At 44.5% G+C, this 15,811-nt stretch overlaps 1 protein-coding gene across 1 annotated transcript in view; it reads left to right on the top strand.

Annotated features, from left to right (window-relative positions):
• SHC2 (SHC adaptor protein 2) overlaps window positions 1-15,811 on the top strand; it is a 57,412-nt gene that overhangs the window by 11,765 nt on the left and 29,836 nt on the right. Inside the window, exons 3-6 of the mRNA XM_087952752.1 lie at window positions 380-440; window positions 3,799-3,918; window positions 5,410-5,463; window positions 15,631-15,682. Coding sequence (XP_087808878.1) covers window positions 380-440; window positions 3,799-3,918; window positions 5,410-5,463; window positions 15,631-15,682 — 287 coding nt within the window. The remainder of the gene's footprint in view (window positions 1-379; window positions 441-3,798; window positions 3,919-5,409; window positions 5,464-15,630; window positions 15,683-15,811) is intronic.

The following is a 15,811-nucleotide window of genomic DNA, read 5'->3' on the forward strand; positions in this document are numbered from 1 at the left end:
CAGTGAAAATAATAAGAGATCTATTTGTAGCATATCCAAAGACTGGTGAGCTTTCAGATTGGATCATGTTTTTGTGATCTTTTGGAGTAATTTTACAATTTGAGTCGTTTGCAAAATAGGCCATTCCCCAAGCGAACGAACCCAGGCTTTGGCTAGATGACTAAAACTAGCTAAAGCGACACCTGACGGAGATTAATTTTGTTTTCTGGAATTAATATCAGGGGTGGGATTCTACCGGTTCTGTCCGGCTCTGTAGAACTAGTAGCTCTGAAGAGCAGCAGACACAGCACCGTGAAAAATGTAAATCACTAAACCGGTAGTTACACCGGTTGGATCCCACCCCTGATTAATATCCATCCTGAAACTATCTTTCTTGCAGGGAAGCCATCAACCGACTGTACGAGACAGTCCCAGGAGTCAGAGGGAACTGGAAGAAAAAGGTGAGTTAGTTTGGATGACTGCAGATCTTCCCCCCACACCACAAAGAGTAAAAAGTAAAGGAGTTCTTGCAGATTATACTCCGCTAATCGTTGCCGACTCTAGGAGCCGGTGCTCATCTCCGTTTGAAGGCCACTGAGCCGAAGACAATTCTGTGGTCATGTGGCCAGCATGAGGTCACAGAGTGCTATTACATAGTGGTACCTATTTATCTACTCGTGTTTGCATGCATTTGAGCTGCGTGTTCTGACCAAGGCTTCCAAGACCGTAATTATGCACATGCTTATTTTAAAAACAAGTCTTGTTTTATTGCAATGCTGGGAATTATTTTCATTCCCAGCGGTAATGAATCTCAAACAGTCCCTCGAGATAAGCACCCACCTTTCATTTCCTGTGAAGTGCTGCCAATAACAGAAGTGTCAAATAAACTAGAACAAAAACCAACCGAAGTACAAAGAGCTTCAAGAAGGAGTCTGAACCGATCGAACGACTTTGCTTCCTGCAAGGGTTTCGTCACCTTTGCCTGTCCTTTATAACTTATGGGAGGGGCAATCACCTCCAAGCCTTGCTCCCAAGTTGCCCCTTTTGTCTCAGCTGCTCTTGCCTTCTAGCAGCTCTGCGCACACACGCACTGGGAACAGGCTCCCCTTGTTCCTCGGCCTCGCTGCTGCCAGACTCCAGAGGCTCCGGAGGCACCACCCCACTCCCAGATGGTCCTGGCCCCATCTCTGCATTGGATGCAGGACCTTCATCCGAGTCCTCTCCAGGTTCCCGGACTGGTCCCCTGTCTTCCCCACTGTCCGATTCTGCTGCCGTCTGCAGAGGCTGCCGGTGAACCACAACACTGTGACTTGGGATGAGGACGGGAACTCACCCAGTCGCATGACACTCGGGTCTCGAACCTGGACTCCTGGCTTTCCATCTGACAAGCACAGCATCTCGTCCAGTGATCCATATCACGTGCCTCCCCGCTGCCTGTTGCTGATGCTGCAGCCATGCCTGCTGCTTGGACAGCCAGCCCAGAGGAGCTGGCTCCAGAGCCGCAGAGTGCGCCAGTAGAGGGGCTGGCAGGCTGCAGCTGCTGCCAGAAACCATCGCCCCCTGCACACAAAGGCCGTCGAGCGTGCGATGGCTGACGGGTTCCAGCAGCAGCCACCCCAGCCCTTGCCTCGTCTCACCTCGCTGTCAGGATTCTGGCAGTTGCCCCCATTTAAATCATGAGTCTCGAGCCAAACGTCCAAAACTTCAAAAGGCTTAATTGGGAGTTAACATGTCCGGCACTGCCTGGGTGTAGCCGACTCTGAGACACATCACTCATTGTCACCCTTCACCCTGGTTTCCCTCCCACCCCCTGGGTGTATTGTAATTCATATCCTCCAATGGGACACCTCCATAGCCCAGAGTCATCAATCATGCTCTCCGGTTAGATATTTGCGCGGCAGAAACTTTGGTCGCTTAGTTACTATCTTTGTAAAACTTAATGGAATGCACTTTCGATTTCCAAGTTGCCGCACTGCTCTTTCAAAACCCCTTTCCCCCCTCCCTTTCTGTTGGCAACTCTAAAAAGACCATAGAAATATTTAATGAGTTGACACTCACCTCATCCTGTGTGACGAGCCTCCTGCTCACTGCCCCATCTGCCGCAGACCCTGGATTCCCTCCCCAACCCCGCCCAGACCCCACAGGTGCCCCCGAATGACATTGAGCTGGCCATGCCCATGGGCCATGTCCATGGGCCATGTCCAGTCAACTGTGATCATCCCAACCACGCCCTTCCACCCCCACCATGCCCCCCCCCAAGGACAACCACAATGCCAATACAGTCCTCAATGACATTGAGTTTGACACCCCTGATTGAAGTGAATCTGTTCTGTCCCTACTACACGTTAGTCTGTGTGCAGCTCAACAGGCAGCTAAACCCACCTATCCTCCAATAAAACAGACTGTGCGCGTAGATCTGAATGCTTTATTGAAAGAACAGGTTATGGTGAAACTGGGGAAAATAGGGATACATACAACAAGAACAGAATACAAGACAGACAGTATTTAGTCACTGCTGAACATAAACATTATTACAAGCGATTTAAATCTCACCAGCGATGCTCCGTGTGGGATGTCGGTTTGTCCTTGGATGACCACGTGCCACAGATTAAGATGGATGCTTCCTTGTGCTTCTGCCTTCTCCAAATGCTAAAGGAAATGGAGTCTGGCTTTTGTTTGAGAGTGTGGGCTGATGGGTAAAATGGGTTGGGTCAGCTTCAAACAATATACTTGGTATTTTGTCTCTCTGGCCACTAGATGGGGCTAGAGCGCAACAACAGTATATAGAGATCATATGTTGAGGCATATTTGTCCCTCAGGCCACTAGATGGGGCTAGAGAGCAACAACAGTATATAGAGATCATATGTTGAGGCATATTTGTCCCTCAGGCCACTAGATGGGGCTAGAGCGCAACAACAGTATATAGAGATCATATGTTGGGGCATATTTGTCCCTCAGGCCACTAGATGGGGCTAGAGAGCAACAACAGTATATAGAGATCATATGTTGAGGCATATTTGTCCCTCAGGCCACTAGATGGGGCTAGAGAGCAACAACAGTATATAGAGATCATATTTATTTATTTTATTTATTTATTTGATTTGCCAATTGTTTACAAGATAATAAGTATAAGTGTATACATAGTTGTGAATACATGAAATGGGTACATATAAGAAAAATAAAAGAAGAATAAGAGAAACAATAGGACAGGGACGGTAGGCACGTTGGTGCGCTTATGCTACAGACCTCTTAGGAAAGGGGTGAGGTCAATAGTAGACAGTCTAAGGTTAAAGTTTTTGGGGTTTGGGGAAGAAACTACAGAGTCGGGTAGAGTATTCCAGACATTGAGACATATGTTGGGGCATATTTGTCCCTCAGGCCACTAGATGGGGCTAGAGAGCAACAACAGTATATAGAGATCATATATTGAGGCATATTTGTCCCTCAGGCCACTAGATGGGGCTAGAGAGCAACAACAGTATATAAAGATCTTATGTTGAGGCATATTTGTCCCTCAGGCCACTAGATGGGGCTAGAGAGCAACAACAGTATATAAAGATCTGATGTTGAGGCATATTTGTCCCTCAGGCCACTAGATGGGGCTAGAGAGCAACAACAGTATATAAAGATCTGATGTTGAGGCATATTTGTCCCTCAGGCCACTAGATGGGGCTAGAGAGCAACAACAGTATATAAAGATCTGATGTTGAGGCATGACAGAATCACATAGTCGTTAAGCTGCCCCATTGACTTTGCTGAGTTGATAAAGGGTTGAAGAGCTTTCATAGATCAGTTGATCTCTGATTCTGTTTTCCCAGGCGCCAAACAAAAGTCTCTTTTCAATCCTTGGCAAGAGCAATCTCCGATTTGCCGGCATTAGCATAGCTGTCAATATTTCCATCGATGGGTTGAACCTGATGATCCCCACCACCCGACAGGTGAGACCTCCATCCTCCATTTGGGTTGTTCCATCTGCCATCTGACTCCTCCCCCTCAGGTATGTGTTGGAAGAAGGCAAATCTGACAACCTCCACTTCAAAACACCTTTTGCTGAGATTAGGAATCGTGTAGGAGATGATCAGGCTGAATCTGATGGAAAGGACAAACGTGTCATAAGTCACGAGTCCCTGCATTAAGAGATCTTAATCCAGACCACTGTGAATGACTTTCTTATCTCCCGCTCATTTCCCTTGACTGTTAGTTGGTCAGATTCTTGTAGAGATCTTAAGGTGTAATAAATCTTTATACTCATTTGAACTACCTGAATCTCCTGATTTTGCCGACGTTTGACAGAACCTACCAAAACATAAAACATAAGCGTATGTTGCCAATTTAGAGTGAGATCCTTGGAATGACCATATAGGTCCATGATGCCGAATCTATGGAACGTGTGCCACAGGCGGTATGCAGAACCATTTGCGCGGGCATGCGAGCCCCAGCCAAACTTACCTGCACTGCGCATGCATGCGCCTCCCGGCTGATTTTTGGCCTGTTTGAGGCCATTTTCTCGAGGGAAATACTGGAAGTGCCAAAACGGGTCTGTTTTTCGGCCTCCTGAGGCCTCCTGAGGCTGCAGAAGTTTCCCTCGAGCCTCCGGGAGGGCGAAAATGGCCTCAAACAGGCTGAAAATCAACTGAGAGGCGTGCGCATGTGCAATGCAGATAGGGGGGCGGGGAGCATTGCATTGTGGGTGCCGCTTTTCGCACACCACAACAAAAAGGTTTGCCATCACTGAAATAGGTGATCCCAATCCATTAGAGATCAATTAGAGATCCTTTCTTGAATGGGTAAGATCAGAAAGCACTGCCCAGCTGTAAAATCAATTTACAGGCAGTCTTCGCCATACGACCATTCATTTAGCAATCATTTGAAGTTACGACAGCGTTGACTTACAATTGGTCCTTGGACTTACATCTGTTGCAATATCCCCGTGGTATTGAATTGTGAATATTGAGTGCTTGGCCATGAGCTTGCATTCATGACAGTTGTAGTGTCCTGGGATCATGTGATCACTATTCGCGTCTTTCCCATATATATGGACATATATATGTCTCGCTTAATGACTGCTGGAAAAAAGGTTGCAATGTTGGATGCAGTCATGGGGTTACTTCATTTCATAACTGCATTGTTTAACAGTGAATTTTCTGGTTCCAATTGTAGTCGTAAATCAAGGACTGCCAGTGTAGCAAACACCTGATGTTTTTCAACTGGCCGCATGGGCGATCCCAGCCAATGTTGCGGAATCCTGGGAGTCGAAATCCACAAGTTTTCAAGTTGCCAAGTTTGCAGACTCCTGTGGTTTGAACAATATGATCCGGCCAATTGCTGAGCAATGCCCAAGCCTTTTTATTGGCCTTTTTCCCTTCTTCCTCACAAAGCTGACCATACCTTCCCTTCCATCTCTATCTGTCTGTCTGTTTCCATTGTAGATCATCGCGAATCACCACATGCAATCCATCTCCTTCGCCTCGGGGGGTGACACGGTAAGGGGAACACTGAACATATGCGTCCTGTGCATGGGAGGGAGCTTAGATGCATGGGAAAGAAATGCAGGATTCTTATTATTGTGTTATTTATGGTCGGTTGCACCGTCAGCCAGATGTTCAGACTGGATCTGGCCGTTTTGTCAACCTATTGAATCTTTCCCAAGTACATGGGATAGGCAGATGTGGTTTTTGTTTAATAATATTGAAGGTATTGTAGCAAAGATGCTTTTTCAGGAGGCAACTGGTTGTCTAGTCCTCTTTAATAGCCATCTCAGTTGGGGGGCCATTCCCGGTCTTAGGTAAAGCTACCCCTTGCACATACGTGCTAGTGGTTGTTTCCGGCTCTAGGGGGCGCTGCTCATCTCTGTTTCAAAGCCGAAGAGCCAGCGCTGTCCGAAGACGTCTCCGTGGTCATGTGGTTGGCATGACTAAATGCCAAAGGCGCATGGAACGCTGTTCCCTTCCCACCAAAATGGTCCCTATTTTTCTATTTGCGTTATTTACGTGCTTTCGAACTGCTAGGTTAGCAGAAGCTGGGACAAGGAACGGGAGCTCACTCCGTCACCGCGTTACGCGGTGCTAGGGATTCGAACCGCCGAACTGCCGAACCTTTCTGATTGACAAGCTCAGCATCTTAGCCACTGAGGCACCACAATCCCAGTCTTAAGGCCATGATTTTCACAGGGTAATGAGGCATTGTGTGAGAGTGGTGCAGTAACCTAGAGGTGGAGTTCTCGCCTCACAATCGGGAGGCTGTGAGTTTGATCCTAGGTAGAGGCAAATATTTCTCTCTCTGGGCACAACGAGAATATATCTCCTGAACAAAACTCCACATTGGTGACCGTAAGGGCATCTGGCTATTAAAAAAACATTCTTCTAGCTCCATTCAGTTGCCTAAACTCCACCCCGCAAGGGATTATGGGGTCGTTAAATAATGATGAATGAGACATTTTGTGGAGAGGTGATACCTACGTGGCAGTCATTGTTGTGTTACTGAGCTATGCTCTTTCCTCAGGTCATTTATCTCAGAATCTAACAAAGCTGACATTTTCAAAGCAGCAGATAATAATATGACCTTGGCAAGCAGGAGATTTTTTTTTTTCCAAACTCCACTGCTGCAAGAAAAGATGATTAAAATCATGTCTAAAATGCAACAATGAAGGCAAGGAGAAAGAGAAGGGGAAGGAAAGGGGAAGGAAATAAATGGCTAAAAAAGAAAGGAAGGGAAGGAAATAGATAGGAAAGGGAAGGGAAAAAAGGAAGTACATGGATGAAAAAGAAGGAGAGGAAAGGAAAAGAAGGGGAAAAGGAAAGGAAAGGAAAGGAAAGGAAAGGAAAGGAGAGGAAAGGAAATAAATGGATGAAGAAGGGAAGGGGAAGGGAAGGGAAGAAAGTAAATAGACAAAAGGGAGAGGACAGGAAAGGGAAGGGAAGAAAAAGGAAAGGGAAGGGAGGGAAAGGAAAGGGAAAGGAAAGGAATGGAAGAAGAGAAGGGAAGGAAAGAAAAGGGAAAGGGAAAGGGCAGGAAGTAAATGGGTGAAAAAGAGAAGACTCGACTTGATCACTTGAACCTTAATCCTCATAGTAAAGAGGCTCTTCATCTCTCCTGCTTATTTAACTAAGAAAATATGCTCAGCAACAACAACATTTTCAACAGCAACAAAACAATGGCTTTCCAGCTAAACACAAGGCACACGCAATCCATAGAGTTTTTTTTGAGAAATAGCAGCCTTAACTTAAAATCAACGATCAGCACTCTCTTAATTAAAGATGATACTATAGGTAATCCTCCGCTTGCATTGCAACCATTAATTAAATGATCGTCCAAAGTTACAACGATGCTTTGTTTAAGACAAATTGTTGAGGTAATTCCCCGTTAGGAGAATGAGCGCATACAAGGGAGACGTAGTGAGAGAAGTGTTTGAATAATACACACACAGCACACAGATGCACTGTACGGTTAATGTAGGTTTTTACTTTCAATAAACGTTTAAGCACGGTCCAAACAAGCAGTCCAAGTCATTCACATTTAAAGCAGTCAAGTGTTCAGTCCAGGGATAATTCCAATATCAAAGTCCAGTATCAAAAAACAGTTCAGTAACAGACTTACATCAAATCCAAGAATAACAGTCAATAGGGAAAAATGGAGGAACAGCAACTCTTTCCAACAGAAGGAAACAGAGACTCACTCACTTCACTGAGACTTCTGAGACTAAAACAACCCAGGTTTCTGGCTCCATCTTATGGCCATTTGCCGAACCACACCCAATTGCAGTTTTTGCATTCTCTTAAAGACATAGTACTAAAATGTCTATCCTGGTTTATATATCTCCAACCCAAATCACTGTTAGGTGACTTACATTCCTAACACAAATACAGCACCCAGGGTCACTGGGTTGCTATATATGACTTCCCAGCTGGTTGTCAACAAGCAAAGTCAAATCCGGGAAGCTGGACTTGCTTGGCAATCGCATGACTCACTTAAAGACCGTGGCAAATAATGGGGTATAATTCACTAAAGAACGAGTCCCCAGCCCAATTGTGGTCTCAAGCCAAGGACTCCCTGTAATTCTGCTGCTGCAGAACCTGACAATAACGTCTTTTGAAATAATAATGGTGATGGTAATAATTATGATGACAATGATGTGGTATTCCTTGGTACAGGTAGTCTTCAACTTACGGCCATAATAGAGCCCAAAATTTAAGTTGGTGAGCGGGACAGTTGTTAAGTGAGCTTGTGATGACCCGGGGCATGACACAAAAATAACCAAGTCACAAAAATAGAAGAAAGTCTCTTTAATGCCTCCAACTTGGCCCCAATGTCCAACTATCCTCTGCAGGATATCAAACTCTTAAAGAAAACAGTTTATGGAGGGAATAAATGCAGTCTGCACCCAAAGTAAAGTTAATTCGAAATTAAAAAAACCCAACACAAACCACACTGAAGGAATTACTACGGCAGGCAAGGATGATTAATTGCAGACTTCTACCAGATAACGCAGCAACCACAGTTGGGAGGAAGCCAAAACACAGATAAGCTCCGACAAGAATGCACGCTTTGCTTCCAGCACCTTTGCCATGCGCAGTTTGTCCTTTTAACCAGTCCTCCTAGCTGCAGCCCATGAAGGGGATCAGGGCCCCTTCCTCCCCCGTAGATCATGCCACTCACATTTATCCCTTATCCACTCCTCCCTGCATGCCCTAGGATGAAGAGGGGATGGGCCGGGGTCTTCCTCTGAATGCTCATCCGGCCTGCGCCCTTCCCCAGTTTCCTCCACAACCACCGGAGCCACACTCCCATTCCCTGTCAGCTGTTCCACCTCTCCCTCGGAGTCAGACTCCAAGAGGGGCATGACAGAGCTTTGCCCTGCTTTACGACCTTTCTTGCCACAGATGTTAAGTGAATCACTGCAGTTGTTAAGCTACTAACACGGTCGTTAAGCTTCCCCATTGACTTTGCTTGTCAGAAGGTCGCAAAAGGGGATGGCCTGACCCTGGGGTGCTACAAATGTCGTAAATATGAACCAGTTGACAAGTATCCAAATTTTGATCCTCTGTCCATGGGGGATACAGCAATGGTCATCGGTGTGACAAGCGGTCATACGTCACATTTTTCAGTGCCATTGGAACTTTGAACGGTCACTAATTGAACTGTTGTTAAGACGAGGATTACCTGTATGGTGTTTACAGATTAACTGAGTTGGAAGGGACCTTATAGGTCATCTAGTCCAAAACCCCCACCCAAGCAGGAGAACCCTGCATACCATTTCTGACAGATGGCAATCCAATCTCTTCTTGAAAGTCTCAAGTGGTGAAGCTCCCACAACTTCCGAGGGCAACTTCTGTTCCTTTGGTTGATTGCTTTCACGGTCAGAAAATTTCTCCTTATTTCCAGGTTGAATCTCTCCTTGATCAGTTTCCATCCATTATTCCTTGTCTGGCCTTCAGGTGCTTTAGAAAACAGCTTGACCCCCATCTTGTCTGTGGCAGCCCCTCAAATATTGGAAGACTGCTATCATGTCCCCCCTGGTCTTTTTCTTCACTAGACTAGCCAGGCCCAGTTCCTGCAACCGTTCATCGTATGTTTTAGCCTCCAGAGATCCCTCATCATCCTGGTTGCTCTTCTCTGTACTTTTTCTAGACTCTCAACATCTTTTTATAGTGTGGTGACCAACACTGGATGCACGATTTTACAGTATTTTATAAAGACGGCTCTGCTAAAATGTTCCCTTAGATGGGGATGAATTGCAGACAGAGGCATGAAGGTAAAAAATGATGTACGCTTGTGTGTGTGTGTGTGTGTGTGTGTGTGTGTGTGTGTGTGTGTGTAATAGAATCACAGATACATCTGCACACACACACACACACATGGGGGTGGGGGGATAACAAAAGGCCTGTTTCCAGGCTAGAGAAAAGCTTGCCGCTTGCTCAGGTGTCAAAATTTCAAAGTGTTTGTCTGGGCTGTGTAAATGTCACAGAAAAAGCGAGCGAGAGATTCTGCCTTGCAGGAAATGAACAAAGGCAATTTAACAATTAATGAGCTGGATTTTTTTTTTGTTCCAGGCTCTCAGCCTGCGTAGAGGCCAGGAAGCAGCTGTGGTGCCTTGCTAAATGCTAGTCAGATCCACATGCCCCGTTTAGCCAAGATGAGTTAATAGCCCAGCGGCTGCATTCTCACAACCATTAGTATTTCATCTTGGTTAGCTCATTTTTGTGAGGCAACATAGAGGGAGAAATCTAACTTGTTGGGACAGAATAACAGAGTTGGAAGGGACCTTGGAGGTCTTCTAGTCCAACCCCTTGTACAAGTAGGAAACTTTGTAACATTTAAGCTTATGGATCTGTGAAGGCTCAATAGCAGTAACTCAATAGTAGTAACTCAATACCAGGCTCAATAGCAGTAACTGTGAGAGGGATCTTGGAGTCTTAGTGGACAACCACCTAAATATGAGTAAGCATTGTGCAGCCGCCGCCAAAAAAGCTAATGCAATCCTAAATTGTATTAACAGAGGGATACAGCCAAGATCAAGGGAAGTATATCACTCTATAAAGCCTTAGTAAGACAACACCTAGAGTACTGCATCCAGTTTTGGTCACCACATTATAAAAAAGATGTTGAGGCTCTAGAAAAAGTACAGAGAAGAGCAACCAGGATGATTAGGGGACTGGAGGCTGAAACATACAATGAACGGTTGCAGGAACTGGGCTTGGCTAGTCTAGTAAAGAGAAGGACCAGGGGAGACATGATAGCAGTCTTCCAATATTTGAGGGGCTGCCACAGAGAGGAGGAGGGGGTCAAGCTGTTTTCTAAAACACCCGAAGGCCAGACAAGGAATAACGGATGGAAACTGAACAAGGAGAGATTTAACCTGGAAACAAGGAGAAACTTTCTGACAGTGAGAACAATCAACCCATGGAACAGAAGTTGCTCTCGGAAGTTGTGGGAGCATCATCACTTGAGACTTTCAAGAAGAGATTGGACTGCCATTTGTCAGAAATGGTGTAGGGTCTTCCTGCTCGGGCGGGGGGTTGGACTAGATGACCTACAAGGTCCCTTCCAACTCTGATTATCTGTAATCTGTAATCTGAAGTGGGAGACCTCAGAGCATGGCAATTTGGGAAGTGTGTGTGGCATGAATGCAACCTGTAAAACACTGGTAAATTAGGCCAGGATTTGGTCTCTGCTTCCCTTGACAAAATGCCAATCATTGAAGCACAGTTTTAAAATAAGCCAGAGAGTGTAACCAAGATCTTTGATGGATCTATGACAATATGTCAGGTGAGGAAGATGGTTGTGGAGTTGTGCTGTTGCGGTCCAAGCTGTGGGACTTAGAAAGGCAGTCAAATCTGAGAGGTCACAGGCCTGAATTATACCAAGTATGAAAGAACTGAGGTCAAGTTAAAAAGATTTAGACTAAGGTTTGTCAACCTTAGCCACTTTAAGACGCTTGGACTTCAACTCCCAGAATTCCCCAGCTAGAATTCTGGGGGTGTCGACGTCTATAGGTCTTAAAATAGCCTACTTTCAAAAAATACTGTTTTAATTTAGACTCCTCTAATCCAGTGTAGATCTTGGCAGCTTTACAGATATGGTTCACCACTGTTTTCTCTCATCTAAGATTTCCTGGTGGTCTCTTTTCCAGTATTCATCAGGGCCAACCCCTTCATAGATTGCAACCTCAGGAAAGAACTCCCAGCCATACAAGTCATACTGGCTGGGAGCCCTGCAGGTCATACTTCTGGAAGTTTTTGTCTGAGATTGCAAGCTATGAAGGGTTGGCTCTGATTAGCACTGGAAAAGAGACCACCAGGAAATCTGAGACGAGAGAAAACAGTGGAAACCACTTCTGCAAAGCTGCCAAGAACAGCACTGGAAAACAGTGTTTTTCAAAGCAGACCACTTTAAGATATATGGATTTTAACCCCCAGAATGCATTGTAATAGCCTGGCTATCTGGGCTGTTACAATGCATTCTGGGAGCTGAAGTCCACTTATCTGGAGAGTGCTCAGATTGCTGAAAGCTGAGTTCAGGAGTCTTTAACATACCCAGGCTGAAATGCAGGTAGTCTTTGACTTAAAACAATTCACTTAGTGACCCTTTAAGGTTACAACAGCACTGAATAAAGTGGCTTATGACCATTTTTCACACTTATGACCGTTATAGCATCCCCAAGTCACGTGATTTACATTCGGATGCTTGACAACTGACTCACATTTACGATGGTCGCAGTGTATCGAGGTCATGTGATCCCCTTTTGTGACCTTCTGACAAGCAAAGTCAATGGGGAAACCAGATTTACTTAACAACAGTCGTAATTACTGTTCTGACCCAAACCTTGTTGCAAGGAAACAAACACGAAACAGAGGTAATAGCAAAACCTTTTAATGATTCTTTACGCATTCCGTTCCTTCAAGGTTAAAAGGCTGTTTCAAACTAATTGTCTCGGATAAGAACAAGCCTTGCCAAGGTTGTGCAAGGCTGCCAAGAATACCAGATAAAGTTACTAAGAAATATTTCAAACACAAAGAGTCTCCAAACACCAACCAAGATATTCCGAACGTCCACAAGGCTTGAGTGCAAAAATTTCTTTGCTTCCTGCAAAGAACTCCGGTTTCTCAGCTGGCTTTTATCTCTTAAGGGAGGGGCCATTACCTTGCAGCCTTATTCCCGAGTCACCCGTGCTGTTGCAGCTGCTCTTTCCTTCGAGAAGCCCTGTGCACAGGTGCACTGGGCACAGGCTCCTCGGGGTCCTCTTCCTCACTGCTGCCAGCCTCCACAATCTCCAAAGGCAGCATTCTACTCCCTGATGGTCCTGGCCCCATCCCTGCATCACAGCAGGCCCCTCACCTGAGTCCTCGTTCTCTGAGACTTCAGCCATCCGCACCTGCTGCCGGCGAACCACAACACTTACTCATTTAATGGCTGCAGTGATTCACATAACAAATGTGGCAAGAAAAGTCATAAAATGGGACAAACTCACTTAACAAATGTTTCACTTAGCAACATAAATTTTGGGCTCAATTGTAATCATAACTTGAGGACTACCTTTACCTGCAGATCTGGGCAAAGATTAAACAAAAAAAAGGAAGGATTGACTCTTTGCAATATTTGGGTCAAACTGGGGTGTTATTTATTTTACATTTAAAAATGACAGAGAAGGATTGTACACCACATTTTTTTACGAACCCATTCACTGCCATCCTGTCAAGCTGCCTCGTTACATTACATCCATTTTATCCATTTCTCCCTTTTCTCTAAAGCTTGTTTTTTTGGCACTCCTGAGCTGTTGTCGACTGCCATTTTATTTTCCCAGAATGCCAAGCGGCGTTGATGTTACAGCTTTCCACGGATTTGTGTGCAGCAAGGGTCTTCAAACTTGGCAAGTTTAAGACTTGAGGACTTCAACTCCCAGAGTTCCTGAGTAACATGACTGGGGGAGGAATTCTGGGAGTTGAAATCCACAAGTCTTAAAGCTGTCAAGTTTGAAGACCCCTGGTGTACAGGAATGTCCATATAGGGTGGTGCTTCCTAACTCTATTCACTTCCAGAGGTATAAATCTCAAATCCCAGAATTCCACAGCCAGAGAAGCCATTGTTGAGAATTCTGGGAGTTGAAGTCCAGCTGTCTTAAAGTGGGCAAGGTTGGGAAACCTTGATGTAGTAGAAGGAGGAGTTAAAAAAATCAAGATGGCTTCTTGCAGACATGACATGTCCTTTTTACATGTGTTGTGCATGCATGATGCAAGCAAAAGTAGGACATGATTGTATCATCATAGCCACCATTTTTGAGCCCTCCCCAATTACTTGGTTTGAATTTTGACATCTTCCCATTAAAATAAATATATTCCCTTCCCCCATGTTATCACCAAGGTCAAAATGGGATCAGCCCTTTTCATTCAGTTAGTAAAACCAACCTGTTCAAATCAAGGCCAAACCCAAGGGAGGTCAAAGAAGTCAAAATGGCAGCTCAACTCTGCCTTGTGGGATTGAAGCTCCACCCCTTTTAAAAGGGGTGGGGCTTCAATCATACAGGTATAATCAGATCAAATTTTTATTATTGTAGATAGGCAGAGTAGAATAAAAATAGTAAAAGCTTTGTGAGCTTTTAAGCTTTTACTTTTAAAAAAACAATAAAAGCTAGAAAGAATATAAAATACACAAAATAAAAATAAAAATAAAAAAATTACTTTTGTCAGTCTTTTGTCTTTTTTAACCCTGCTGCTTTGGACATCCTTGGATAAAACATGACCCCCAAAGTTTATTTGGTATTTTAGGGAATTCCTCACACAATCATGCCTACTGAGCTTCAACAGACAAAAATCATTGAAGGAAAAGGAGACTCAGGTACAGAATGCAGTCAGAAGAAAGTAGAGAAATGGGGCTGAATCTTAAGGTTTTGCTCCTGAGTCTGTCAGAGAACATCTGAATAAAGGAGAAAATATATCAAGATTTAAACAAAGGAAGAAAAGAAAGGCTCCGTATAGTTGTCATGAGAGAACCTTGGCAGATATAGGCCAAAAAATCAAGATGGCCACAATCAGAGCAGCCATCTTGACTTTTTTGCCCCCAACCTTATGGACATCCCTCATTGTATACATTATCCAATTTGGGATCATGGAGCAGTGTTTCTCAATCTTGTGGGCTGGAAGGCCTGTGGACTTCAACTCCCAGAATCCCCCAGCCAGCAGGCTAGGGAATTCTGGGAGCTGAAGTCCCCAAGTTTTCAAGCTGCCAACCTTGAGAAACACTATAATGAAGGATTGAGGGACATTATTCCAGTCTACTTTTAACCAAATCAATGAAAAAATCTAGCGGATGCATTCCCACAGCATACTAAGCAAGGTTAATAAACCATAACCTTGGCTAATATATTCTTTTATGGAATCCTAGAATGAAAAGGCTGGAAGGGGTCCCTAGAGGTCATCTAGTCCAACCCCCTCACCCACCCAGGGTGGGGAACTTGCCCTTACCACATCTCCCCCAGGGGCTTTCCCAACTTCCTTTAAATCCCTCCTGTCCAATCTATTCACAACTGATCCACTCTCACTATATATATATTTTCCTGACCATGGAAGGTAAACGTGAAGTTTAAAAACAAACCTAGAAATGGGGTCAGGAGGAATTCTGCTGCTCAGCAGAGAAGTCACCTCCATCCACCATAAATAAAAAAATTCCTCTTATTCAGCTAAACTGGTGCAGTGCTGATACCTTTCCCATCCTTGGCCCAGCTCTGTATTCTAACAATAAGTTAAAAAACAAACAAACCAAACTCAATCCCTTGGCAAGGGATTATGGGAATTGCAGTCCATCATATTTGGAGGTTGTGGAAAGCTTATGACTGTTTCCTAGTATGATTTTATTGCTTATTGTACTCTACGACTATTATTGTGTTGTACCTTATGATTCTTGACAAATGTATCTTTTCTTTTATGTACACTGAGAGCATTTGCACCAAGACAAATTCCTTGTGTGTCCAATCACACTTGGCCAATAAAGTAGTCTATCTATAAAGAATTCTATCTAACATGGCCATAACTTATTCAGGCTAACTGTATCGCTCTTAATTGCTCTTAATTTCTCCCAAATATAAGTCCTGCTTCTTAGCCTCAGCAGACCAGGCACAAAGTTAACTCTCTTTTTTTCTGAATTACATTTCCATCCAGGATACAACCGATTACGTCGCTTATGTTGCCAAGGATCCCATCAACCAGCGAGGTGAGTGTGATTAGAGAAATAGCATGCAGCTTTTAAAAAGCTGTAGCAATGGCGTCTTACAGAAGCTTGCCGAAGATGTTATTTAAAAATTATGCTATGTTTTTTTATCTGCCTGTACGAACCAATGCA

The sequence above is a fragment of the Notechis scutatus genome, chromosome 1, assembly GCF_049901735.1.
Source record: "Notechis scutatus isolate UNSWTSFEM ecotype Mainland chromosome 1, rNotScu1.2, whole genome shotgun sequence".
NCBI lineage: Eukaryota > Metazoa > Chordata > Lepidosauria > Squamata > Elapidae > Notechis > Notechis scutatus.